The sequence below is a fragment of the Microcebus murinus genome, chromosome 7 (genome assembly GCF_040939455.1).
Source record: "Microcebus murinus isolate Inina chromosome 7, M.murinus_Inina_mat1.0, whole genome shotgun sequence".
NCBI lineage: Eukaryota > Metazoa > Chordata > Mammalia > Primates > Cheirogaleidae > Microcebus > Microcebus murinus.
Window position 1 is genome coordinate 5289271 of NC_134110.1, and position 25679 is coordinate 5314949.

Sequence of the window (25679 nt, forward strand, 5' to 3'; positions counted from 1 at the left end):
CAGGGAATTACGGTTGCACGTGGCATTAAATTGCCCATCAGTTGATTTAAAACAGGGAGATTACCCTGGATTATCGGGGTAGCCCCGATGTAATCACAAGGGCGCTTAACAGCAAGCAAGAAGCCAAACAGCCAGTGTCATAGTGACAAAGTGTGAGAGAGACCTGCCAGGCCACTGCTGGCTTCGAAAGTGGAAGGGGGCCATTAGCCAAGGAGTGGGGGCAGCCTCTGGAAGCCGGAAAGGGCAAAGCCCTGGATGCCGGCCTAGAGCCTCCAGGAAGATCAGCATCCTGTGACTCCCTTGATTTCGGGCCCACTTTGGGCTCTGATTTCCAGAGCTGGAAGGGAGTCCGCCCGTCGGTGCTGTTTACGTTTGTGTCAGCGCCTTGCAGTGGCCGTCGTGGGGACCAATGCCAGCATCGTCTGGGACTGCGCAGGGACAGGACGCAGGGACAGGACCCAGGGACAGGACGCCCGGAGAAAGCAGCGCCTGCCCACGCCCACCCAACCCGCGGGAGCGGAGTCAGGACGGGGAGCTCCTGCTCCAGACCCTGCTCCCCTGCTCCTAGACAGCCCCAGGTCTGCGGAGGGTTCTGTTAGTGCTGGGAGGCTCAGTCGTCCGGAACACCCATCCCCGGGGCAGTTTCTTTTCCTGCCCAGGGAGGCTCCCTGTGGGGCACGGAGGGGCGGCCCTGCGCCCTCCCCCCGTGGCAGATGCTGTCCAGATGTGGCCAGAGGGCCTGGGGCTGCGGCGAGGGGTCGCGGAGGGCGTGGGGGGCGGGAGGCCGGCGGCAGGAGAGGCCGGGCCCAGAGCGACCCGTGGAGGGGAGAGGGGTCGGGGCGGGCGCGGCGGCGGCCTGCGAGGGGTTAACGCGGGAGGAGTGGTGGTCGGGTCAGGTTACTTCCCTTTAAAGCGACGGGAGAGGAGGAGTCCGGCCGTGGCGGGGCAGTGTGGGTGGCAGCTGCGCTGCATCTGGAGCTCGGAGCCCGCCGGGTCGGGCGCCCAGGCAAGTGGGGCGCGGTGGGGCCGGTGCGGGGCTGCGGGGCTGTTGGGGGGCGGCGGCCGGAGGGGGCCCGGGCCCTCGACGCCCAGCGCGTGCGGAGCCGGATGGCTGCTGCCCCTTTTCTCAGATGTGTAAACTGAGGGCCTGGGAAAGCGAATTAAGCTCCCACTGGGATCTCGTGGCAGCGGGCCAGGGGCCTCCCCTCGGACCGGGGTCTGCGGGGCGTGGAGGGCAGCGGGAGCCGCGGGGAGGGACGGGGCCAGAAGGGCGGCGCGGGGCGCGGGGCGCGGGGCGCGGGCAGAGGCCGCCCGACTCGGTGTCCCGCCGAGGCGACGGCCCAGCGCTGGAGGCTGGGGCCAGGGGACCATTTGTCACTCTGGGACCTTTGCCTCCGTCTCAAGCCCTGGGCCCTCGGCAAAGAGGAAAGGAAACTCTTGGTTTCAAAGCCCCATCTCGCAATCATCAGGTCTCTCTTCCTCCTCTAACAACCCCACCAAAATGCGGGTTTTGCGGTCGCGGGAACCGAGGTTTAGGGCTTATGGAGCCCACGCCAGGCCCGCCCGGAGCAGCTGAGGCACATCAAGGTTCCCATTGCGATCCCTGGTGTTCCGGAGCGGGATAACCCTGGAGGGACGGGGTGACGGCTGTGCGCACTGAGGTCCCTGGGTGCCCTCATCCACACTGGCGGGCCCATCTGCCAGCCTGGGCCCCACCCCAGGTGTCTGTCACCCCAGCCCTGCGGTGGCCCCACTCACGCCTTGGAGCCAGGGTCCTCCACTGGCCTCCAATGTATCCGGAACTGGCCCCTGCTGACAACAAGTTCCACTTCCCAGAACTCCCCTGCGCCCAGTCCGTGTCTGGCTGGCAGGGTGCATGTCTCCTCCTGTGGTCCCCAACTCCCCTGGGCACTGGTGGAGTAGAGGATGTCTGGGCTGTACGGACGATGCTCTTAGGAGGCAAGTGTGGTTAAGCCTGCAGAATCTGCCACTAACTCGCTGTGTGACCTTGGGCAAATCACTTCACCTTTCGGTGCCTCAGTTTCCTCATCTGCCAAGTGGGGGTGATTATCCTGGCAAGGCACAAAGTAGATGCTCAGTTACACAGATGGGAGTTGCCAGGCGAGAGCTGCACCCCCTCCGTGGCCCCTCCGTGGCTGGTGGACTGCCCCACCGCCCTACTGGGCCCCTCCGCCCCTTCCCTGCAGTGGGCCGAGGGGGCCGATGGGAGCCTGATTCTCTTGGGGGCCCCTGCGGTTCGCACAGGATAGACGATGTCCCGGCTCCCAAAGGAAGCACCCTGGGGTGATGCAGCTGTGGGCTGAGGCCTCAGAACCATGGGGGAAAGCCAGGGGTCTGCGGAGCCAGAGTGTGCCCTGGCCGGGGCCCCAGCCTTGTCCCCCGCCCCCCACTGCTCCTTCAGAGTGGCCAGGTGGGCTTCAGGTTGTTCCTTAGCTTCCAGCCTGCCCAGCCCCACAGGCCACAGGTGGGGACACTGAGCGTGGGCAGGGACTGCCAAGGCCCCAGTGGTCTGGGGTGGAGCCTGGATCCGAAGGCAGCTGCGTGGGGGTGCCCTGCTCTCCTGGCCACGCCCCTCCCAGGCTCCTGGAGCTGTCGCGGTTGAGTGGAAAGGCGCCTTGTACCCCGCATCTGCCACAAAGCGGCCTTTTCCCCTTCAGTTGACATCTTCTGCGGGTGTGGCCACACCTTAAATACTCTGTACCTGACAGCAGTCCCCAACCTTTTTTTGGCACCAGAGATCATTTCCGTGGAAGACAATTTTTCCACGGACTGGGGGCCAGGGAGGATGGATTTGGAATGATTCAAGCGCGTTACATTTATTGTGCACTTGATTTCTGTTATTATTACATTGTAATATATTAGGAAATGATTATACAGCTCACCATAGGTTGGGGACCCCTGCGCTAGCACAATTGTTGTCAGCCTTAAGGTTTTTGTTTGTTTTAGTGTAGAAGAACTTATGTTTTCTGGACTAAATCATAGGCAGGGCAGAAACACATACGCCTGCAGAAAGGCTGCTTTCCTGAGATGGGTTGAGGGCCTGGCTGCCACCCCTTCCAGAGAGTGACAGTAAAAGCAACACATGCATTTTGCTCACCTGATAACCCACAGGCGATGCCACCTCCAAAATCATATGGGCTGGAGCGGAGGTTCCCAGAGTGGATGCCGCTGTACCAGGTGATCTTAGGGGCTACCGAGGTGAACGGCTTTTATAAACCAGCAGCCTCGATTGATATATGGAAGTTCACATATCTAAGCATGATTTCGTTATTGCTCAGAAGGAGACTAAGTAAAAAAGTGAATTGATTTAAAGAAAAATACTTAGTAAATAATGTACAGGAAGCTCACACCTGTGGCTGGTGCACAGTCTAGGCGCTGGGAAGGAGTGTGTGGTGTGGAGGGAGGAGCCTGTTCCAGGGTCAAGGGTCTGCAGTTCCATGTCAGACTGCTGTGTCATTCCGGGTGTGGGCCTGGCGTGGGGGCTCCCGGGGCCAGCACTGCTGAAGGGAGCCTCCGGGACGAGGGGGCAGTAGGTGGGGAAAAGGCAGGAAGCTTTCTGGGCCCAAGGACCAGCTTGTGTGTGAAGAGGGAGGGGGACTGAAGAAGGGCTTGAGGAACCAAAGAGGCCACTGGGGTGGAGGCGGGGCGGGGAGAGCTTGAGAGAGACCAGAGAGCCTGGCCGAGCACGCTGGGCCTGTAGGCCGTGGCAGGAATGGTGGATGTTGTCATTCGTTCAGCTGCCGTGCGCTGTGCCGCTGTCTCATGCCAGGCACGAAGATGCAAACAAACCCACAGAGGGTCCCTGGTGGCGCTTAGGTCTAGTGGCAGGCTTTTGAACAGGTCGGTGGCCTTTCCATAAGTGCTGTGGAAGAGGTGTGAACTGGAGACTGGAGACGCACACAGGTGAGAGGGGCTGCCGTGTATGATATTTGAGCTGGGTTTTGAAGGGTGAGTAGGAGTTTGACAGGAGGAGAGGAAAGGCATTCTGGCAGTGGAAACAGAATGAGTAAAGGCACAGAGGTACAAAAAGCCCAGAGGATTTGGAGAAATGCTGGCTGCTGGAGCCACAGTGGGCAGTGGAAAGAAAAGAGGCTGGAAGGTCAAGTTCACAGAAGGTATTAAGGCCCACGCCAGAGTTGAGGCTCCATTCTGCAGGCAGTGAGAGGCTAGGGGCCAGGTTTGAGTGGGGGAGTTGTAGCACACTCTTAGGAAGATCCCTCTGTGGAGGGTGCTGGTGGGGCTGGGTGGCAAGGGAGGTGGGCACGGCCACCACTGCCCAGTGAGGCGTGGAGGTGGCCAGGCCTAGGCTGTGCCGAGGGGCTGGAGGAGGGGTCCCTTTTCCACATTCCTGAAGGCGGGAGGCGCAGAGCACGCCCATCTCTGCGTCTCCAGCGTGGGCTAGCGTGGTGCCCAGAGCAGGGACCTCTCACTACAGGGCCGACTTTGAGCTGTCTGCCGTACTGGCTCGGAGGACCAGAGGCCCTTTCCAAAACAGTGAAGACTCCAGCCGGCTGGGCCCGTGGTCTGAGTCCAAAGCAAACAGGAAGAGACCACGGTGGGCCAGGCAGGGCCTCTAGCTTTGTTTGGAGAAGGGATTAGGCCAAGCCAACTCGTGGGTCTTTCTGCTGCAAAGGCGGGAGGGGGCCGCAGGCTAAGTAAGTGAGCGTGGTTCAGGGGCTTGCGTGGTCCCTCGGGGCCAGCGTACGTGGCGCAGTGACGATGGCCTCCCCTGGCAAGTTCCCCCCTGATAGAGGGAGACTGGACGCCCTGGGGCCATTACTCCCTCTCTCACTGTGCCCAAGCCAGAGCCCTCCCCAGACACTTGGCTTCCCACTAGTGCCTCTTGGCCATCAGCCCAGGCCTGATGGGGTGGCTTCTGGTCACTGCAGTGGGAAGCCCACACTGGCCACAGACCAAGTCCCCAGGGGCTGGTCTCTAGAGGGAAGGGGGGCCATGCTGAGGGCTCTGAGCACCCCCAGTCTGAAAGATAGGCCCCCAAGACTCCCCCCAAAGACCCTGTGCTCAAGCCTCAGCCTCCACAGGCCAGATGAGAGGGGGCAGTTTTTCCTCTTGCACTTACGCCGGATGGAGCTGATCTATGTGTCCATTCAATTCACGCGTGCATTTAGTTAACAAGCCTGCATGCGGGCTCAGGGGTGGCAGATGAACGGGGCCCTGGAGGAGCAGCTGGCACAGGAGCCCAGAGATGCCTGGGCCTGGCGAGAGTCCTGCCTGTCTGCCGCGGTTGGCAGAGGGCTCAGAGAAGGGGGGCAGTTCTCCTGGGGCAGGTGTGGGGCAGGGACGGGTATGGAGACGCAGGCTAGAAAGACTTCGGTAAGGAGTCTGTCTTGGGTTGACTCGTTCATTCATGCATGCATGTGTGCATCTAGTCAACATACATGTATTGAGCACCTACCACGTGCCAGGCAAGAAGCAGCCAAGGCCCTGCTCTCATGGGGCCCACGCTCCACGACTCAAGTCGTCGCCACACAGATCAATGGAAAACTATGCTGAGTTCTGGGACTTTGAAGAAGAGGTTTGTGGTGCTAATGGAGCTAACAGGGCCTTGACCTGGTCGGGGAGGGAAGGGTGGCTTCTCCGAGGAAGGCTTGCAGGATGGAAAGGAATTAACCAGGGCAGGAGATAAGAGAAGGTGATCTGGGCAGAGGGAATAGCATGTGCAAAGGCCCTGTGGTAGAGGGGAGGGGTGGAGGCCAGCGTGGCTGGTGCACGGCCGCAGAGGAAGCATGGCAGGAATGAGGCTGGGGGAGGGGCAGGTGGATTGCACCTGGCCTTGGGGGTCCCTGTGGAAGGTTCTGTGTGGATTCTATGAGTGAAAGGGAAGCTCTTAGCAGTGGCAGAAAATGGTCCAATTTTTGTGGAGGACAGGTTTGAGGGGGCCCGAGTGGAAGTGGGAAGCCCATAGGGCGCGGCTGTGTCCGCGTAAATGGCGAGAATGGCTTTGACCGAGGACGTGGTGAGGTGGGGGTGCGGGCCGGGCGGCGTCAAGGGCTGAGGAGCTGGGCTGGAGGGTGGGGAGGGTGAAGAACCCCATTTTCCTGTAAGGGCACGTTTCGTTGAGTGTAAGTAATGTCTTCATTTCTACCAAGGACAGAAAAAGAGGCAGTGCTTGAGCTGTGGGTAAGAAGCAGGGAGTGATTTTCAGCTTCTACTATGTGGTGTTTAATATGTTTTCTCATTAAATCTGTCCAACAAACCTGAAAGGCAGAGGCTGTTATTTATTTATGAGGACAGAGGTTCAGGAAGGTAAGCTCAAGGTCACGGCGGTGGTAGGGGGCCGAGGTCAAGCCTCCCCAAGAGAGGCAAAGCGGCTGATTTTACTTTATTCAGTGAGCCAATAGTTGAGGGAACGTGTTTGGCAGGAGCGGCAGGGAGGGCACCCGGGAGAACTCCCTGCTCCGAGCGCACGCGGCAGAGGCAGGGACCTTGTCGCCGAGGAGCCCTGGCATCCTTCCAGAGATGCAGCCCAAGGGTGACCCAGCATGTTCTTGCCAGGAGCTGGGAACGGTCCCCATCTTCTCTGTGCCTTTCCTACGCCTTGCTCTTGGGGAGTCCCTCCCTGACTCTCGCCTCAGGCCGCCCCGCCGTCTCAGCTTGCAGGCACATCAACGCAACGCCCCCTGGCCGCTCTGCCCGCGGGCCGGCAGCCTGCAGCTTGCCCTTCAGCCCGCGGGCCAGCTCCCGGCCGCCGCAGCCTGTAACTGGACACTTTGCTCCCGGCAGGCACCCGAGCCGCGCTCCGCACGCGCCTGGACCTCCGCTCCAGAGCCCCAGGCGAGCGGCCCTGGCCCGTCCGGTGACCTTCGCCTGTCTGAGCCCTGGTTAATTTTTGCCCAGTCCGCCTGCCGCGGGCCCCTCCCCCTCGGGGATATAAGCCCGGTGTGAGGCTGCGTCGGTCTCTGCCCGGCCGGAGCTGCCCGAGCGCCCTCCCCGCCCTCGCCATGGCCAAGGGCTTCTACATTTCCAAGTCCCTGGGCATCCTGGGCATCCTCCTGGGCCTGGCGGCCCTGAGCACCATCATCGCCCTGTCCGTCGTGTACGTGCAGGAGAAGAACAGGAACGCTCAGAGCCCCACGGCAGTCCCCGGGGGCTCCACGGCAGCTCCCGGGGGCTCCACGGCAGGCCCCGGGGGCTCCACGACGTCCCCCCGGAGCCCCACCCCAGACCCAGACAAACCGTGGAACCTCTACCGCCTGCCCAAGACGCTGGTGCCCGACTCCTACAAGGTGACGCTGAGGCCCTACCTCACCCCCAACAGCAACGGCATGTATGTCTTCAGGGGCTCAAGCACCGTCCGCTTCACCTGCAAGGAGGCCACCAACGTCATCATCATCCACAGCAAAAAGCTCAACTATACCCTCACCCAGGGGCAAAGGGTGGTCCTGCGGGGCGTGGGGGGCTCCCAGCCCCCTGAAATCGACAGCACCGAGCTGGTGGAGCCCACCGAGTACCTGGTGGTGCACCTCAAGGGCTCCCTGGCGGCAAACAGCCAGTACGAGATGGACAGCGAGTTCGAGGGGGAGCTGGCGGACGACCTGGCCGGCTTCTACCGCAGCGAGTACATGGAGGGCGACGTCAAAAAGTAAGTTCCCGCTGGGTCTGCCCTCGGGCGCAGGTCCTAGGTGCCGGGCACAGTCGGTTGCTGGGGACTGCGAGGGTTTAGGTGCGAGACCTTTGGACTTCCTGGAGCCCTCGGCCGGCCCATCCTTTCCTCCACGGCTGCCAGTGCAGCAGCCGCCGACACGGCAAACTGGAGGGGGCTTCCCCAGCCCACGCCGGGGAGTCAGGGAGGAGGGGCACAAACAGGACCACTGAGGCTCAGAGGAGAGAGACTTGCCCTCCCACAGTTGGCTGGCCTGCTGGGTGGGGAGGCTGCTTGAGGCGGCGGGAGGGCAGGGAACAGGCCAGGCCAGTCCTCCCGCACCCCCTTCCCTGCGTGCCCAGGAGCACCTCTAACACCCTGGTTTGGGCAGGGTGGTGGCCACCACACAGATGCAGGCTGCAGACGCCCGGAAATCCTTTCCGTGCTTTGATGAACCGGCCATGAAGGCCACGTTTAACATCACGCTCATCCACCCCTCGGACCTCACGGCTCTGTCCAACATGCGTCCCAAAGGTGAGCGGGTCTGTCTTGGGTCACACATCCTTGGGGCACAGACACCCTGGGGCTGGGGTGCAGGGCAGGAGAGAGGGCATACCCCACACGCTTGTGTGCTCCCTGCCTAGGCCCCAGCGTCCCGCTTGAGGGAGACCCCACCTGGAGTGTCACCGAGTTCGAGTCCACGCCCAGGATGTCCACATACCTTCTGGCCTATATCGTGAGCGAGTTCAAGAACGTGGAGCAGCAGGCACCCAATGGCGTCTTGGTATGAAGCCAGGCCCGTCTGTCCTTCGTCCAGGCTGGCCCTGGCTCGAGGGGTAACCCTGTTCCCTCCAGCCCTGTGCCAGCTTCTGAACCAGTGTTCAAATCCAAAGCTAGTGAGCTGTGAACCTCTGTCCCCGTGTCTGAGAAGTGAGCGTAACGGCTCCTTGTGGAAGGTGTCAGATGGTGGCTGTGCTGGTTGTTACTCTCCATGCAAAGGCCCTTCTCTAGGACCTACAGCCCCCAGTGCCCCCGGCCCTCAGTCCGCTGACCAGGCCTAGCTGGGCCCCCAGCCCACCGAGCCCCGGGACACAGTCCACTGCACCAAGGGCCAGACGGGGCCCCTCACCCATTTCCAACCACCATGCAGATCCGGATCTGGGCCCGGCCCAGTGCCATTGATGAGGGCCATGGCGGTTATGCCCTGAACGTGACAGGCCCCATCCTCAACTTCTTTGCCGGGCATTATAACACACCCTACCCGCTCGACAAATCCGGTGAGTGAGGGGCCTTGCGGTGGGAGGCGGTGTCTGGGGTCCGCCACCCCTGGAGTCCGTCCTGCCAACGGCCTCACCTCCCCAGACCAGATCGGCCTGCCTGACTTCAACGCCGGCGCCATGGAGAACTGGGGGCTGGTGACCTACCGGGAGAACTCCCTGCTGTTCGACCCGAAGTCGTCCTCCATTGCCAACAAGGAGCGGGTGGTCACTGTCATTGCTCACGAGCTGGCCCACCAGGTAGCCCCACCGCAGGGAGTGCAGAGGAAGACACAGGGGCTCTGGGAGGAGGCGGCACAAGCCCTGGCTCTGCCCTGAGCCGTGGAGAACCGTGCCGCCTGGCAGGGCAGTAGGAGGGAGGGGTCACGTGATGCCGGCAGGTGGCCGGCACTTGGTGGAGGGTAGTTCTGGGGACTGTCAGTGCCCTCAGGCGTGGCTTGCAGGGCTGACCCCTCCTCCTGCAGTGGTTCGGGAACCTGGTGACGGTGGAGTGGTGGAACGACCTGTGGCTAAACGAGGGCTTTGCCTCCTACGTGGAGTACCTGGGTGCCAACTACGCAGAGCCCTCCTGGAACGTGGTGAGCCAGCTGCCCCGTGGTCTGGGGTGGGGCCGGAGGGGCATCTGGGCCACCCCTCCCAGGCCGGTCTCCTGATGGCCTTCGGGGATTTGCAGAAAGACCTCATAGTGCTGAGTGATATTTACCGTGTGATGGCCGTGGACGCACTGGCCTCCTCCCACCCCCTGTCCACTCCCGCCTCGGAGGTCAACACGCCAGCCCAGATCAGCGAGCTGTTCGATACCATCACCTACAGCAAGGTGCCACCCTGCCTCCTCGTCGGTCCCGAGACATGATGGGGCATGGGGAGGGGCCGCCCGGCTCTGGGGCACAGGGTCCTGGGGCTCCATGCAGCCTTCTGAGCCCCCAACCCCCCCCCCCCAGGGCGCCGCGGTGCTCAGGATGCTGTCCACCTTCCTGACCGAGGACCTGTTCAAGGAGGGCCTGGCGGTGAGCGCAGCAGCCCGGGGCCGACCCCTGCCCCTCGCCCCAGCCCCCGCCCCTCGCCCCAGCCCCCGCCCCTCGCCCCAGCCCCTGCCCCTCGCCCCAGCCTCTGCCCCAGCCCCTGCCCCAGACCCTCGCCCCTGAGCCCTGCCCCTCACCCCTGCCTCTGCCCTAGCCCCTGCCCCAGCCCCTCGCCCCTGAGCCCTGCCCCTCACCCCTGCCTCTGCCCCTGCCCCAGCCCCTGCCCCTCGCCCCTGAGCCCTGCCCCTCACCCCTGCCTCTGCCCCTCACCCCTGAACCCTGCCCCTCACCCCTGCCTCTGCCCCTGCCCCTCGCCCCTGAGCCCTGCCTGCCACAGAGGTGGGGCCTACGGGCACCAGCTCGGCCCTCACTGTGGCCTGTCTCTCGCAGTCCTACCTCCACACCTTTGCCTACGGGAACACCGTCTACCTGGACCTGTGGGAGCACCTGCAGAAGGTCGGTGTCAGCCCCAGAGCTGTTCTGCCGTGAGCACGGGGGGCTGTGCCTGCTGGAGGGCCTGTGCCCAGCTGCGCCCGTGGGCGCGGTGACGGCTCCTGGGAGGAGGTGTTGTGAGACCGTGGGCCGAGACCCCGGCCCCGAGTACCTCCCGAGAAGCAGGCTCCGTGATGGGAGCCGTGGGGCCCCTTCCCCACAGTCATGAGGAAACGGGTCCTCAAGGTCCCCAAGCCCAGACCTCCTCTGCCTGGAACTTGGGAGCCAGGAATTCAGCCCACTCTGCCCTCCCTCCTGCCTCATGGCCCGCCGGCCACGAGGTCGACTTTGCACACAGCAGGGCACGCGGTGTGCCCCCTGCCCCGCCCGCCCCACAGCCCGGTGCCCTCAACTCCCACAGCCCTGCTGCGGGCACACCTGACCAGCAACCCTTCTGCCCGCCCCAGAGGCTGCCACTCCCTGCAGCCTCCCCCGGGGCTGGAGTCCACGCGACGGCGGCCCCGTCCCTCCCTGGGGCCAGGGTCCTCAGCCGGACGTGCCTGCCTGAATCCCGGGGCCCAGGTTCCTGTCCAGCTGCTCCCCCACTTTCGCTGCTGTCCTTCCAGTTCCCAGGGCCAGTCCTGCCAGGGAGGGGAGACCCAGGGTCTAGTCACAGAGTCACAGCTGGGACCATTCCCTCCCCTGCCCCAGACTAGGCCACCTGTCCACCCTCCTCCCTTCCTTGCCCTGCTGCTCCCCTCCTCCTGCCCCGGGCCCCTCCCCACAGCCCCCAGGCCCCCCTCCGCTGTTACCCTCTGACATGCGCTTCTCCCTCTTTTTGGCCCCATTCTCAGGTGACTCCTTTTTTCAATTATTAGCAGATGTTGCTGGCTTTGTTGTGACTGTGAAAGCCAGCAAGGCACATGCGCGGGAGAGGTTGCAAAAGGACTCAAGGAGACAATAACAGCCGCCCCTGAGCCCGACACCTAGTCTGGGTGCATTTCCCAGCGGCCTGTCCCTCGGCCCTGCCTGTGACAGACACCTGTCTGCACAGCTGGCTTTCCCTCTGGTCTCCTCCTCCTTCTCATCTCCCAGTGCCATTCAGGAGGAGCTGTGGGTGTCCCAGGCACGCTCTCCCCGACATGCACACGCACACACACACACACACGCCACAGGATGGAAGGACACGTAGATTTGCTTAAATGATGTGGAATGAACCAGAGGCTGGAAGTCCTCTAGCCCGCCCAGCACTGACAGCCGAGGAGAGGCAGAGCTGGCCTGGGACCCTGGCTCCCGGCTGCCAGCCAGCCCAGGTGGCACCCTGGATGGGAAGGGACACGGGGTGGCAGCCCACTGACGGCCACGCTCTCTTGCTCTGCCCGCAGGCTGTGGACAACCAGACATCCATCAACCTCCCCACCACCGTGCGCACCATCATGGACCGCTGGATCCTGCAGATGGGCTTCCCAGTCATCACTGTGAACACCAAGACTGGGAACATCTCCCAGGAGCACTTCCTCCTCGACCCCGAGTCCAACGTGACCCGCCCCTCGGATTTTAAGTGAGCAGACGGGGCCGCTGAGGCCCGGTCAGGGGGGAGGGTGGGCGCTGTGGGCCCCCTGACCAGAGTGGGACCTGGCCCTCGCAGCCGTGGGCACCCCCCAACAGAGCCAGGAGACTGGGGCACCCGGTGCCAGAGCCGGGCACCATGCCTCACCACTGGCCTCTGGCTCTCTTGTCGCAGCTACCTGTGGATCGTGCCCATCTCGTCCCTCAGGAATGGCAATGAGCAGGAGGGCTACTGGCTGGAGGGCACCCAGACAGGTGAGCCAGCCCTGCCCCCACCCCGTGTTCGGAGGGCGTGTTGGGCCTCAGCGAGGGTCTCTCCATTATTTCCTTCCACAAATGGAGCTGACTTCTTTGGTTCCAGTCTCCACTTGGCTGTTGTCCAGCTCTGTGACTCTGGGCAAGTTACCATCCCTCTCTGGTCTCCACTTTCTCATCTATAAAATGGGGCTACGAATAATGCACCATTGGATTGTGTGAGGGTTAAAGTAGAAACCCACATAAAATGCCTAGAACAGCGCCTGGAACATGGTCTGAGCAGCCCCAGTCAGCCTGGCACGGGAAACCCTGGTCCAGGCAGGTCGTCCTCTGCCTCTGCCAAGGCCACAGACGAAGATCAGCAGTTGGCGACACTCCAGTGCTGTGCCGAGTGCTCGGACACAGTGTGTGGTCGGGGCTGCTGGGTCTGGGGCCAGAGAGGAGGAAGAGAGAGATTCACTGTCGTGGAGAGGTCAGGGAGGGCTTCCTGGAGGAGGTGAGCTGGAGGGTAGGAGTCGGGCCGGCTACTGCAGCAGGGAAAAGTGTTTCGGGTGGAGGAAATAGCAAGTGCCGGGGCATAGGTAGGAGAGAGCATGGGACTGAGTGTGGCTAGGGCAGAGATGTGCCCATGAGATGAAGCTGGGCCCCGAGGGCCCCACAGGCTGCAGGAGGGGGACAGTGGCTGGGGCAGGGGGACAGTGGGCACGAGATTGCCCCTGACCAGTGGCCATGGTTGGGTCTGACCTCTGGCTGCCAGAAGAAGGTGTGGGCAAGGCTAGTGGGGCAGGAGGCCGGCGGGCAGCAGGGCGCCAAGCCCCAGGAAGGGACAGCAGTGTTGGGGGCCGAGTGGACGGGAGCAGGAGTGGCCTGGGGTTCCCGCCGGGTGACTAGCGTGTGCTGGAGTGAAGAGTGCAGGAGGAGGAGGCCTGGGTGGTTGAGTGAGTGGCTGGGCATGTGCTGTGGGGCCACTGAGGCAGCTGTCGGGCTGGGGAGGCAGGGCAGGCCCTGAGGTTCAGATATGGCACATGGTCTGCGAGGTCACCCGGCAGCCCAGTTCTTCACCCCCTCCTGCCCACTCCCGCTCCTGGCGTCGCCCCAGAAGCTCGAGGGTGAGCCGCTGTCAGGCTGTGGGGGCTGCTTCCCTCGCCGAGGCCATAGAGGGGAGGTCGAGGTCGGCCGGTGGCCTCTGAGCAGCCCCGCTCAGCTCTGTCCCTCCCCACAGCCCAGAACGCCCTGTTCCAAACGACCGCCAACGACTGGGTCCTGCTGAACATCAACGTGACAGGCTATTACCAGGTGAACTATGACGAAGACAACTGGAAGAAGATTCAGACTCAGCTGCAGACAAACCCGTCGGTGGGTGTCTGTCCCCACTGCCATGTCCCCTGCCCCAAGTCGGGCCCCAGACCGCAAGGCCTGCCACCCACTGCCAGCCCGAGGTCACGTGCTCCGGTTTCCCATTCTAGGTCATCCCTGTCATCAATCGGGCGCAGGTGATCAACGACGCCTTCAACCTGGCCAGGTGAGTGACACCCCTCCCGGCTCAGCTGCAGAAGCCTCATGACCTCGGCAAGTCCAAGTCCGTGACGAGAGCCCGGGCTCCCTCCCGCTGCCCTTCCCGTGTGCCCGGCGCTGCTCAGCGGGCTCTGCGTGCTCCCTGTGTGTCCCCACACGCCTGTTTCACAGATGAGGAACCTGACACCTCACTGAGGTCACACAGTGGCCTGTGTCGGTCAGACAGAGGCCACCCAACTCCAAAGCCATGTTCTAGTCCACAGCACCAAGCTTTCCCTGAGGCCGACTGAGTGCCAGGCGCTGTGCTAGGTGCCCAGGCAAACCTGGGAAGGACAGGACATGAGGGATCGGCATGGGTATACGCTTACTGAGCACCCCCTGTGTTTGCGTGGAGGTGCTAAGCTCTTTGCCATGAGCAGTGTCACCCACAGACGAGGACATTTGTGGACCAAATGTGCACAGATGGCCTGAGGAGGAGGAGGAGGGAGGGAGGCCTAGAGGGCTCATCAGGTCAGAAGAGGTGGGCAGAGTCAAGGATTCAGACTTTTTGACCTTTTGAATCTCAGCTCTGCCTCTTATGAGCTGTGTGGCCTTGGGCAAGTCAGTTCACCTCTCTGAGCTTCAGTTTCCCCATCTGTACAATGGGCATGGGACTGGCAGTGGTGAGGGCAGGGCCTTGTCCGTGACCCCCGGCAGCTGCGGCGCTCCTTCCCGGTGGCAAATGGTTGAGCTGGCTCAGTTGGGGCTCTGGGACCTCAGGCTCCAGGAGGGCACATGGGGACCCAGGTTTGAGGGCTTGGGCTGGCCTGGGTGGGGGCACTAACTTGGGCCCCTCTGCCTGTCCACAGTGCCCAAAGGGTCCCTGTCACTCTGGCGCTGGACAACACCCTCTTCCTGCTCAGAGAGACAGAGTACATGCCCTGGGAGGCCGCCCTGAGCAGCCTGAACTACTTCAAGCTCATGTTCGACCGCTCCGAGGTCTACGGCCCCATGAAGGTACGAGGTTCCCGCAGCCGCTGCCTGAGAGCAGGCTGGGCCAGGACGTGAGAGAGAAAATACCGAAATGTCTAACAGTTGGGGACTGGCAAAGTCAAACTGTAGAATATATTGGATGGGATGCTATATAGCCACGAGATCATACCTGAAGAGACCTTTTTTAATTAAAACACCTTAAGTCATCTATTAATGCTCTGTTATGGTAAGCAAGGCATTTCAATACATGCAGTTTTAACTCTCTTGCTTGCCTTCGCTGGGTTCCCCTCATCCTCCTCACGTAGCTAGTTCACAATGTTTAGTCAAACCAGCATTTGCTTTGGTGTGGTTATCTAAATATTATTCTTTGCCGAGCCGCGTAGAGTACTGCGTTTATGTTTCCGTGTTTGTACACATTTCCAAATGCACCACGTGACACATCGGTTTTGTTTCTTCCTGGAGGCCTCCCTCCTGGCGTCTCCTGCACAGACTCTCTGCTCAGAGACCGCTCCTTCTCCTGTGTCGCATCTCCTGTTCCCCGAGTCCCGCGGATTCTTCCTTGATTTTTTTTTTCCCCTCTCTCATCTGGGAACACATCTTCCAGGAGTTTTTGAGAAAGGGTTCATGAGAAGTGGGTTTTCTGAGGTAGCTTGTCTGAAGTGTCTTTATTCTGCTCTTACACTGGATTGAGAATTCAGATGGGTTTAGAAGTTTCTAGGTTGGAAATTATTCCTCAGAATGTTTAAGGTCTTGCTCTGATGACATCCGGTTTCTGGTGTTGCCGTTCAGAGCTCAGAGCCTTTCTCATTTCTAGTTATTTTTAATACGATCAGTTTCTCCACATTCCGGAAGCTTCTGGGCTCTTCTCTCTATCCTGGTGGGTCTTGATGTGGGCCCTTTCTCATCCTTCCACCTTCCCCAATCCGAACGTTCACGGCCTTTAGTGCTAGAACATTTTCGCATTGCTTGTTTAACCTTTCTGCCCCTCCTTTTTTCTAGTTACGTCTCCTTCTGGAACCCCTGTTAATCCAGCTTGTTTTTCCTGCCTGGTCCTCCGGCTTCCCGACATCCTCTGTTTTCCAGCTTGCTCACTGTTTGTGCTGCCCTCTGGGAGGTTCCCTCAGCTTTGCATGCCACCTTGCTGGGGAATTGTTTTCGTTTCTTCTGTCATATTTTTAAATTTCCAAATGTTCTTTCTGGTTTCAACGTCCTGTGCAATGTCCTCACTCTCGGAGGGTGTTTGTTACAGCCTTTTACGAAGTTTTCTTTTTTTTCCATTGACTTGTTTCCTCCGAGTTTCGTGTTTGTTTTGGTCTCCTTTCAAGCTGGAGGCTGGGCTGCCTCTCTGGATTTGAGAGGGAGACAAGAAGAAGTGACCGGAAGCTCCAGGGAGGGTGGAGTTCGTCGTCTGTTGCCGGGCAGGGGGAGGCCTCGTTGTGGGGCGACTGGGTGGCCAAGTAATTCTCCATCGAGGACCCTCAAAAATGAGTATCCGTGGGCGTGTTCTCTCGAGACCGTTCAGTTTTGCCGGAGAGCGAGCTTCCGCCTTGTGCTCACGCTCTGGGATCAGAGTAGGGAAGGGAACCAGGATACCACTGTTCAGCATGGAAACTTCCACCTCTGACCCTCTTTGCAATCCAGCAGCCCTCCCAGTGTGTCTGGTGACCCCGTGTTCTGAGCCCCCGGTCCAGTCTCTCCCATGGGGGAGGTGAGGGCTGTTGCTTGCTGCGGGGGCGGGGGCGGGGGCACTTGGGGATTGAATGACTCCTACAGACTCTGGCTCCATCTCCCTCTCCTAGCCCCTGCGTCCCCACATCCCCTGCTGACCTTTAATGCTGAGCCCTATCACAGCACGTCTGCTTCCGCCTCCCTTTCTGCAGATGCTCAGTCGCAGATTCTCCCAGTCTGCCGGGCGGGGTGCGTCTCCCGCTCGGCGCGGCCCGGCCGCCTGCGCGCCTCGCTCTTGGGGCTGGTTCCCTTGACGCTTGGACGTGGGTCTAGGCTGGCGCAGAGGCCAGCCTGCCTCGTGGAACCGGAGTTCACAGAGGCTCTTAGTAACATGGGGTCCTGCGTGCGTTACGATGTTAGGGGGGCAAAAGCTGTGTGCAGAACTGTAGATGTGCTAAGTAGAAAAGAAGGAAGAGTAGACAAAGAAGGAGTAGACCCACCAATTTGGAGATAACAGTTTCGGTAAGCTCCTGGGTGTTCCTGTGCTCTCCGCGTGTGCTTTTCTGTTTTCTAAATCGCCCACGGTAAGCACGAATCCTCACGGCAGCGGGGAGCCCAGTGCTTTCCCCACCATAAGAAACGGTGTCTCAGACAGACAGTATTAGGACCGACTGGGGCTTCAAGGACAAAGAACCGCAGCTCAGCTGCCAACCAACTGGCCCCTTGAGCACTGTCTGGCCGTGGCGAGGCCCTGGCCTCTGACCTCCCTGCTGGCGCCTGTCCCCCCACATCAAGGCTCCGTGGGGCTCCAGACAGGTGAGGGTGAGTCTTTGAAGCTGTTCATGTTTTCTTTCCCCCAGAACTACCTGAAGAAGCAGGTCACGCCCCTCTTTTACCACTTCGGAAATGTCACCAACAACTGGAGGGACATCCCGGACAAGCTGATGGACCAGTGAGTGTGACCTGTGTGTCTGCAGGTCTCGGGGAACCTGGGGCATCAGGAGCAACACCCTGGCAGTGCCTGGCCGCCAGGTGCCACCAGGCAGGGAGACACCCACCCAGGAGCGGGGGCCCTGCCCTGAGGCTCTGTGTGCTTTGTGGTCCCATCTGGCCTCTCTATTAAAAGGACTGAACTGACACCCTCTGAGGCCACGTCACCAGTTTAAGGTCATATACCTTCCAGGTGTTGTGGCTGGGGCTGGACCTTGTGCCAGCCCCCGTGGGTGCCTGGGCTGCTTTGGGGACCAAGAAAGCTCAGGCACAAGGCAACTAGGGGAGCCCCGGGGGGCTGGGTTGTGCATCAGGAGGTGAATCCTGGCCGGAGTCCGGGCCAGGCGTGCTAACCACGTGCCACCCCGCGCAGGTACTGCGAGGTTAACGCCATCAGCACCGCCTGCTCCAACGGGCTTGCCGAGTGTGAGCAGCTGGTCTCCGGCCTTTTCAAGCAGTGGATGGAGAACCCCAGTAATAACCCGTGAGTGTCGTCTCCGCCGCTCCTTCCCCGCCGGTCTTCTGCCCCTCACGCCCTGTCCCGCCTCCCTGCTGCTGCTCCACACCTGACGTCCCCACCCCACCCCAGGATCCACCCCAACCTGCGGTCCACCGTGTACTGCAACGCCATCGCCCTGGGCGGCGAGGAGGAGTGGAACTTCGCCTGGGAGCAGTTCCGAAACGCCACGCTGGTGAACGAGGCTGACAAACTCCGGGCAGCCCTGGCCTGCAGCAGGGAGGTGTGGATCCTCAACAGGTGAGGCCCGGCCGGGACGGCACTGGCGCGTCCCCGTGCTCTCCGGAGCACCAGGCAGCCCCCGCGCTCCTCACAAGGTCCTTCCCGCCGTCCTCACAAAGTGCTAAGTGGGCCAGTGTCTCCCCGTGTTTCAGAGCGGAGCACTGAGGCTCAGAGGAGCCAAGTGAGTCGCCCAAAGACCAGAGGCTTTAATAAGCGACAGAGGCAAGAATGAAGCTCAGGTCTGGGTCCACATCCTGGCTCTTCACTGCTGCGGCCTCTTAGCCTCCACCGACGACTCATTCCCCTCCTGCCTGGGCTCTGGTGTGGCTGGACCTGAGTCCTTCCAAAGGTCCAGCCGGGCACCCCCCACCCCCCACGGCCTGCCGTCACCTGGACCCTCAACATCAAAGACAGGAGTGGCCACCTACCTGGCCACCCACCTCTAGTTCTCCTTCCTTCGTTTATTCATGGTTGAATATTTCCATGTCAGGCACGACCCCTGGCATAGCCAGTGACCCCATGACCCTGCTTTGGTGACTCAGTTTCCCATCTACAGAGGGAGGCGGGACAAAGGGGTCCCTCAGCTCTCTGCGCGCCAGAGGGACGCGGGAGGCTGCGGGAGCAGGTGACTCGCGTGGGAGAGTGGGGTCCTCTGCGGCCCTGGCTTCTCTCCAGAGCCATGGGCCGGAGCTGACCGGCACCCCGCCCTCACAGGTACCTGAGTTACACCCTGAACCCCAACTTGATCCGGAAGCAGGACGCCACCTCCACCATCATCAGCATTGCCAGCAATGTCGTCGGGCAGACTCTGGTGTGGGAATTTGTGCAGGCCAACTGGAAGAAGCTCTTTGAGGAGTGAGTCTGCGGGGAGGGGTCGGGGCAGCGTGTGCCAAGGTGGGGGACCCGGCTGTCTCTGTCGGGGTGCTGCAGGGGGGAGCGCTGCACGGACTGGTCAGACAGTGACCCCGCTCGGGTGGGAGCGTTCTCCAGAAGAGAGGGAGAAAGGGACTCTGCAGTCAGACCTGTGCCCCAGCCCCAACTGCCTGTACCCAGTGGTGTCTCCTGCAGTGTCCCTTCACTGCGTCTGTGATCACGCCTCCGTCACGGGGCAGGGGTGAGGTCAGGGTCGCCTGCCAGGCAGTGACTATGACTTTTCGGCCCCTCACGGCTCCTCTCTCCCCGCCCTGCAGTTATGGCGGCGGCTCCTTCTCCTTCTCCAACCTCATCCAGGGAGTGACCCGACGGTTCTCCACCGAGTTTGAGCTGCAACAGGTAAGGAGCTGTCCCCCAGCCCCGGATTCTGTCGTGCCGCTTTTCCCAGTCCAAGAGGGCAGCTACCATTCAGCTCCCCCTCAGCGTGGTCACAAGGGTGCACCGGCTCCGTGTGGCCAGGCCTTCCTCGTTTACAGGAGAAGCTGTAAATGTTGCCAATTCAATTCCAAAAATTCGTCTTGGAATTGCTGTATAGCCACAAAAGTAAAGAGAATGATACAATGAACCTCCATGTACCCATTCCCCAGGTTCAACAATTATCAACATTTTGCCCATGCTCTTTTGGGGCATGCAATTTTATAGCAAATCACTGTCATAATTTCACCTGTATATGCTTTAGTCATATCTAAAATAAAGGCCTTTTAAAAACATAGTTACAATGTCATTAGCAAACCCAAGAAAATGAACAACTCCTTACTATCATCTTATACCCAGGCCATATGCAAATTTTCTAAGTTGTTTTAAAAGTCTTTTTGCAATTGATGTATGTGTTTAAATCAGAAGCCAGGCAAAGCCAACTTATTGCATTAGGTTGATTCTTTGTGTTTGTTTGTTTGTTTGTTTGTTTTTGTGAGAGTCTCCCCTTGTCACTCACCCAGGCTGGAGTGCAGTGGAGTCATCATAGCTCACTGCAACCTCCAACTCTTGGGCTCAAGGGATCCTCCTGCCTCAGCCTCCCGAGTAGCTGGGACTACAGGCTCCTGCCACCATGCCCAGCTAATTTTTCTATTTTTTGTAGAGATGGGGTCTCACTTTTGCTCAGGCTGGTCTCAAACCCCTCAAGTGATCCAAGAGTTCTTATATATTCTTAATACTAGACTCTTATCAGAGATATGATTTGCAAATATTGTCTCTCATTGTATGGATAGTGTCTTTGCACTCTTTTGATACACAAAAGTTTTTAATTTTGATGAAATCCAATTTATCTGTTTTTCCTTTGGTTGCTTATAATTAAGGTGTCATATCTAAGAAACTATTGCCTAATCCAAGATTTACACCTATTTTTTATAACAGTTTTATTGTGGCCAGGCGTGGTGGCTCACGCCTGTAATCCTAGCACTCTGGGAGGCCGACATGGGTGGATTGCTCGAGGTCAGGAGTTCGAAACCAGCCTGAGCAAGAGCAAGACCCCATCTCTACTATAAATAGAAAGAAATTAATTGGCCAACTAATATATATAGAAAAAATTAGCCAGGCATGGTGGCGCATGCTCATAGCTACTCGGGAGGCTGAGGCAGAAGGATTGCTTGAGCCCAGGAGTCTGAGGTTGCTGTGAGCTAGGCTGACGCCATGGCACTCACTCTAGCCTGGGCAACAAAGGGAGACTCTGTCTCAAAAAAAAAAGAAAGAATTGTATTGTTTTCACTCTTTTACGTAGGAATTTGATCTATTTTGACTTAATTTTCACATATGGTATAAAGCAGGGGTCTAGATTTGTTCTTTCACATGTGGGTATCCAGTTTTCCCAGCACCATTTGTTAAAAACAAACAAACAAAAAACTATGCTTCCTATCGAATGCAATTGGCAACCTTGTTGAAAATCAATTGACTGTAATGTAGGGTTTATTTCTGGACTCTTAACTATTCCATCGATCTCTATTTCCATCCTACGCCAGCACCATATTGCAGTTTTGTAGTGAGTTTTGAAACTGGAAAGTGTGAGTCCTCTAGTGTTTTCTATATTGTTTTGGCTACTCTGGATCCCTCACATTTCCTTATTAATTTTAGGATCAGCTTGTCAATTTCTGCAAAAAAGAAAAAAGGTAGTCGAAATTTTGATAGGGATTGCATTGAATCTCTAGATCAATTTGGGAACTGTTGCCATTTTAATAATATCAAATCTTCTAATCCATGAACACATTTATTTGGGCCTTTTTTCCTTTTGTTTAGGTATTCTTTAATTTATTTCAAGAATACTTTAGAGTTTTCACTATACTAGTTTTATACTTCTTTTGCCAAATTTATTCCTAAGTATTTTATTCTTTTTGATGCTATTATAAATGGCATTGTTTCCTTTAATTTCATTTTTGGGGTTTTCATCGCTAGTGTATAGGAGTATAATTGATTTTTGTATACTCATCATATCCTGCAACCTTGCTGAGATCATTAGTTCTAACAGTTTGTGAGTGTGTGCGTATGTGTTTGGATTCCTTAGGATTTTTTGTATACAAAATCATGTCATCTGCCTGCGTAGTTTTACTTCTTCCTCTCTGGATGCCTTTTATTCCATTTTCTTGCCTAATTGCCCTGGCTAGAATCTCCAGTATTGGTGTGTCTTATAAGCTATAACAGTCTTTTTTTTTTTTTTTTAAAGCCATTTACTTATTGAAGCAACTGGATCATTTCTGGTTTAGACATTTCCACATTTTAGATTTGGCTGGTTGCTTGATGTCTGTTTAATTCTTCCCTCTCTCTGCTCTCCGTTGCATTGAGAGCATAATTCAATTAAAAACTGAGGGTCACCTCGGTGAAATGTCACAGGATGAGGGCTGCATACCTTCCCGGGCCAGGTTGCACCTGGGGCTACGTGGCTTTGCCACGGGGAAAGGTGAAGGACTGGCCCTCCCCACTCTGGAACAGGGTGTGGTCCCCATCCCCGGGGGCCCTACGGTGGAGTGGGGAGCCCGAGGACTGGGAGGCCCCCCCTGCAGTGCATGTCAGGGACCCAGCCTGGGGCTGAGAGTCTTTGTGTCCCGGCAGCTGCAACAGTTCAAGGAGGACAACCAGGACACAGGCTTCGGCTCGGGCACCCGGGCGCTGGAGCAAGCCCTGGAGAAGACGAAAGCCAACATCAAGTGGGTGAAGGAGAACAAGGAGACAGTGCTCACGTGGTTCACAGAAAACAGCAAATAGTCCCTGGTCCTTCAAGTCACCTGGCCCCCATGCAAGACGCCCACGTGTGTCTGCCCCAGCAGCCCGTGCAGGGCTTCCATTCCCAGAGCCTGAGGCCCCTGGGGCCAGGCTAGTTCCTGATGGCCAGGCTGTCCCGGCACCTCCCAGCCCTGCCCCTCGTGCCAGCCCTGCCCCAGGCCTGGCGTGGCGCCTGTCACCTAGGGCGCTGGGGCTGATCTCAGGGAAGCCCAGCCGCAGGGCCGCGTGAGCAGAAGCCCTCGGCGGACAATGGACGGCCTCGGAGAGGCCACCTGCACCTCTCGCACCTCCCCATAAAGACCCCAAACTCGAGGAATCAACAGGCAGCAGATCTGTATATTTTTTCTAAGAGAAAATGTAAATAAAAGATTTCTAGATGACTTTTTTGTTTGTTTGTTTGTTTTTTTGAGACAGAGTCTCGCTTTGTTGCCCAGGCTAGAGTGAGTGCCATGGCATCAGCCTAGCTCACAGCAACCTCAAACTACTGGGCTCAAGCAATCCTTCTGCCTCAGCCTCCCGAGTAGCTGGGACTACAGGCATGCGCCACCATGCCCGGCTTATTTTTTATATATATATCAGTTGGCCAATTAATTTCTTTCTATTTATAGTAGAGATGGAGTCTCGCTCTTGCTCAGGCTGGTTTCGAACTCCTGACCTCGAGCAATCCGCCCACCTCCACCTCCCAGAGTGCTAGGATTACAGGCGTGAGCCACGGTGCCCGGCCTCTAGATGACTTTTGAGGCTCATTACTAAAGCAAGAGTGGGCGGCACTGCAGCTGGGGAGGCTGAGGCGGAGGAGAGCTGGGGTGACGGGGAGCCCTGTGGAGCCTGGGAGGAGGGGACAAGCGCCCAGCCTGCTGGCCCTTCCTGAGGGCGCCCTGCACCTGTGCTGCAGCAGGTGTCATTTCGGCCCGATGCCTGTGGCCTGTGGCAGCTGGAGGTGCTGGGTGTCGGGGAAGCAGCTGTGGACCCAGCACTCCCACGGTGGTGACAGCGGGTCCTGGCAGAGTGCAGAGGGTGCACTCCAGAAAGCGCCCGCCCTTGCGTAAGGCAAGGGAGCAGGTGCCGGCTGCGCCCCACTTCCTGCACCACAGGAACACCTGGGCCACCTGCGACGGTGGGGGAAAGGTCAGCGCAGGGAAGGCAGCAAGCCCCGGTGTGACTCTCACCAGCCACCGCCTCTCCGGGCTCTGTGGTGGGCGGGCAGTGGGGTATCAACTTGGAAGCGGGTTGTTTTCTAGAGTGGCACAGGCACGGGCTGGGCGGAGGGGGCAGGCCAGCCGCCAGGTGGAGACAGCTCTGCCAGGCTCATAAGATGGGTGCTGTGCCCCGGATCACCGGGGACCCTGGTGATCAGGGCCACCTCTGGGATCCACACGGCTCCTGGTGGGCCCTTCTTGGCAAACGGAGTCCGACCACGGGAGGCTCACCTCAGCCTCAGCCCCAGGAGGCCTGGCGGAGCATCCCAGCAAGATGGGAGGGAAAAAAAGGTGGTAACAGCCACACAGGGCGCCTTGGAGTCACCACCAACCAACACTGCGGGCTGGAACCTTGAGTCCAGGAGGTCTGGTTTCAGATTGCAGCTCAGCCACTGTTTCCTGGGCAAGTGACCCAAACCCCCGAGCCTCAGTTTGCTCAGGTACACGAGGAAGTACCGAGGCCATTTGGGTTGGTGAGTGGGAGTAAGGAGATTCCCGTACTTAGCACATGGCCTGACACATAGGACAGCTGGTATTATCATCACCGTGGCCCTGTCTCCTGGCTGCAAGCCCCTCCAGCCTCTTCCCCCTTGTGAGAAGCAGACTAGGCCAGGAAGGCCCCCCACCACCATCCGCACATCAAAGAGCAGGGCGGAGGCCAGGGGAGATGGGGTGATGTCCCTCTACCAGCCGGGAGGCTCCCTGGGCTGCCCCAGATTAAGTCCCCCAGCCCCTCTGGGCTGGCCCTTCCTGTCGCCAGTGCCCAGCAGCTGTGGCTGGCACTTGACCTTCTGGGGGCCGGCTGGGGGAGGGGCCGGCCTCACCATCTTGGGTCCCTGATGGGCTGCAGGCTCCCAGGCTATTGCAGGGGAGAGCTGGCCTGCCCGGGAGAAGAGTCTGAGCACATTATCTCACTGAGTCCTCTCCCTGCTGTGAGATAAGGCCTGTCTTCATCTCAGCTTCACAGACAAGGAAACTGAAGGGCAAGGAGGTTAAGTCACAGCGCAGTGGAGCCAGAACTGGAACCTGCTGTCTGGCTCTACTGAACGTGCGCAGATGCCCACTCAGAGCTGGGGCAGGTTGGTACGGTCCGCGCTGCCACGCTCGTGCCACTGGGCAGCTTACCATGCTGGCGTTCATACGGCCCTGCGTGGCTGGAGGAAGCCTGTCCCAGGATGCAGTGAGGATGCCCAGAGCCAGAGACCTGCCTGCAGAGCCTGATCAAGGTCAAGGAGCACAGACCAGCTAGAACTCAGGTTGCTGGTTCCCTGCCCAGGGCTCTGTCTGCAGGGGGATGACCCCTCCGCGCTGAGGCCAGCGGGAGGGAAGGTTCTGCAGATCTTCAAGGAGCAGCCTCTGGAGGTGGGGACAGCAGCCCCAGACCTGGGCCGACAGGGCACTTCTCCCAGCCTCAGTTGCCACATGCAAAACCAGTGTGTCTTCTCCATTGCACTGTCTTTGAAAGGCCTAGATGAGCCACTCAGTGACTCCAGTCTCTTTCGGGTGGTGACTGGGGTCCCCAGGAAGAAGGTGTGGGCAGACCAGTCATCCCAGACGGGGTACCAGCATCGGCCTCTCCCCCTCTCCCGCCAGCCGCTTGGCAGAGAGGTGCAGCCAGAGCGGCATGCCTGGGATGAGCCACGGGTGGACGGACAGGCAGACGGACAGATGGCAGGCAGGGGCTGCCGCTCTGAGAGGCAGGGCTGAGCCTTCCCTCCAGGAGTTGCAGATTTAGGCTGAGCCAGGCTGCTCTCAGCCCAGCAGCGGCTAGGACGTCTCTCACGTGACTCCAGCTCGTAATCCACATGTGGTTCCTGGCTGGAGTGACGGTGGCGCCGGGGCCACTCGCTCTGCTTTTGCTGCCCTGAGAGGAACACGATGAGGGGAGCCGGAGGATGGGGCCGCCAGGCTCTAGAGGATGCTCACTCCAGCTGCTGCCGGCAGAGGCCAGTGCTCTCCTGGGCTCCACCCAGGCCCTTGCAGGGCCTGGGAGCTGGAGCGCGTGGCTGGGAGGCCCTGCCTCTGTCTGCGCAGGGACAGGCGGGAGCCACAGGAAGGACGCAGGGCAGGGCGGTTGTTTAGCTCTGCCTTCAGCACAGATGCCGAGAGGAGAGTCGGGGGAGCCAAGAGGTCTTCGTGGGAGGGAGAGAGCGCTCCAGCAGCCAGGGCCTGCGTCCACACCTCTCTGCAGCTGGGGGAAGTCACTCCCCTCCCTGGGCCTCAGTTTCCTCACTTATACAATGAATGGATGAAGAATAGCTGTTGCTCCCAAAG

The 25679-nt window shown here is 59.3% G+C and overlaps 1 protein-coding gene across 1 annotated transcript; it reads left to right on the forward strand.

The window, feature by feature from the left end:
* Positions 1–885: 885 nt before the first annotated feature.
* Positions 886–22586, forward strand: ANPEP (alanyl aminopeptidase, membrane). Its single transcript, XM_076004752.1, has 21 exons — positions 886–1006; positions 6766–7624; positions 8016–8158; positions 8269–8408; positions 8775–8901; positions 8987–9141; positions 9366–9479; positions 9575–9718; positions 9843–9908; positions 10314–10379; positions 11741–11916; positions 12100–12179; positions 13402–13535; positions 13646–13701; positions 14543–14690; positions 17195–17286; positions 17698–17808; positions 17914–18081; positions 18778–18918; positions 19254–19335; positions 22036–22586. Exons 2-21 carry the CDS (start codon positions 6984–6986, stop codon positions 22186–22188), a joined length of 2937 nt encoding a protein of 978 aa, XP_075860867.1. The 5' UTR covers positions 886–1006; positions 6766–6983; the 3' UTR covers positions 22189–22586.
* Positions 22587–25679: the final 3093 nt, after the last annotated feature.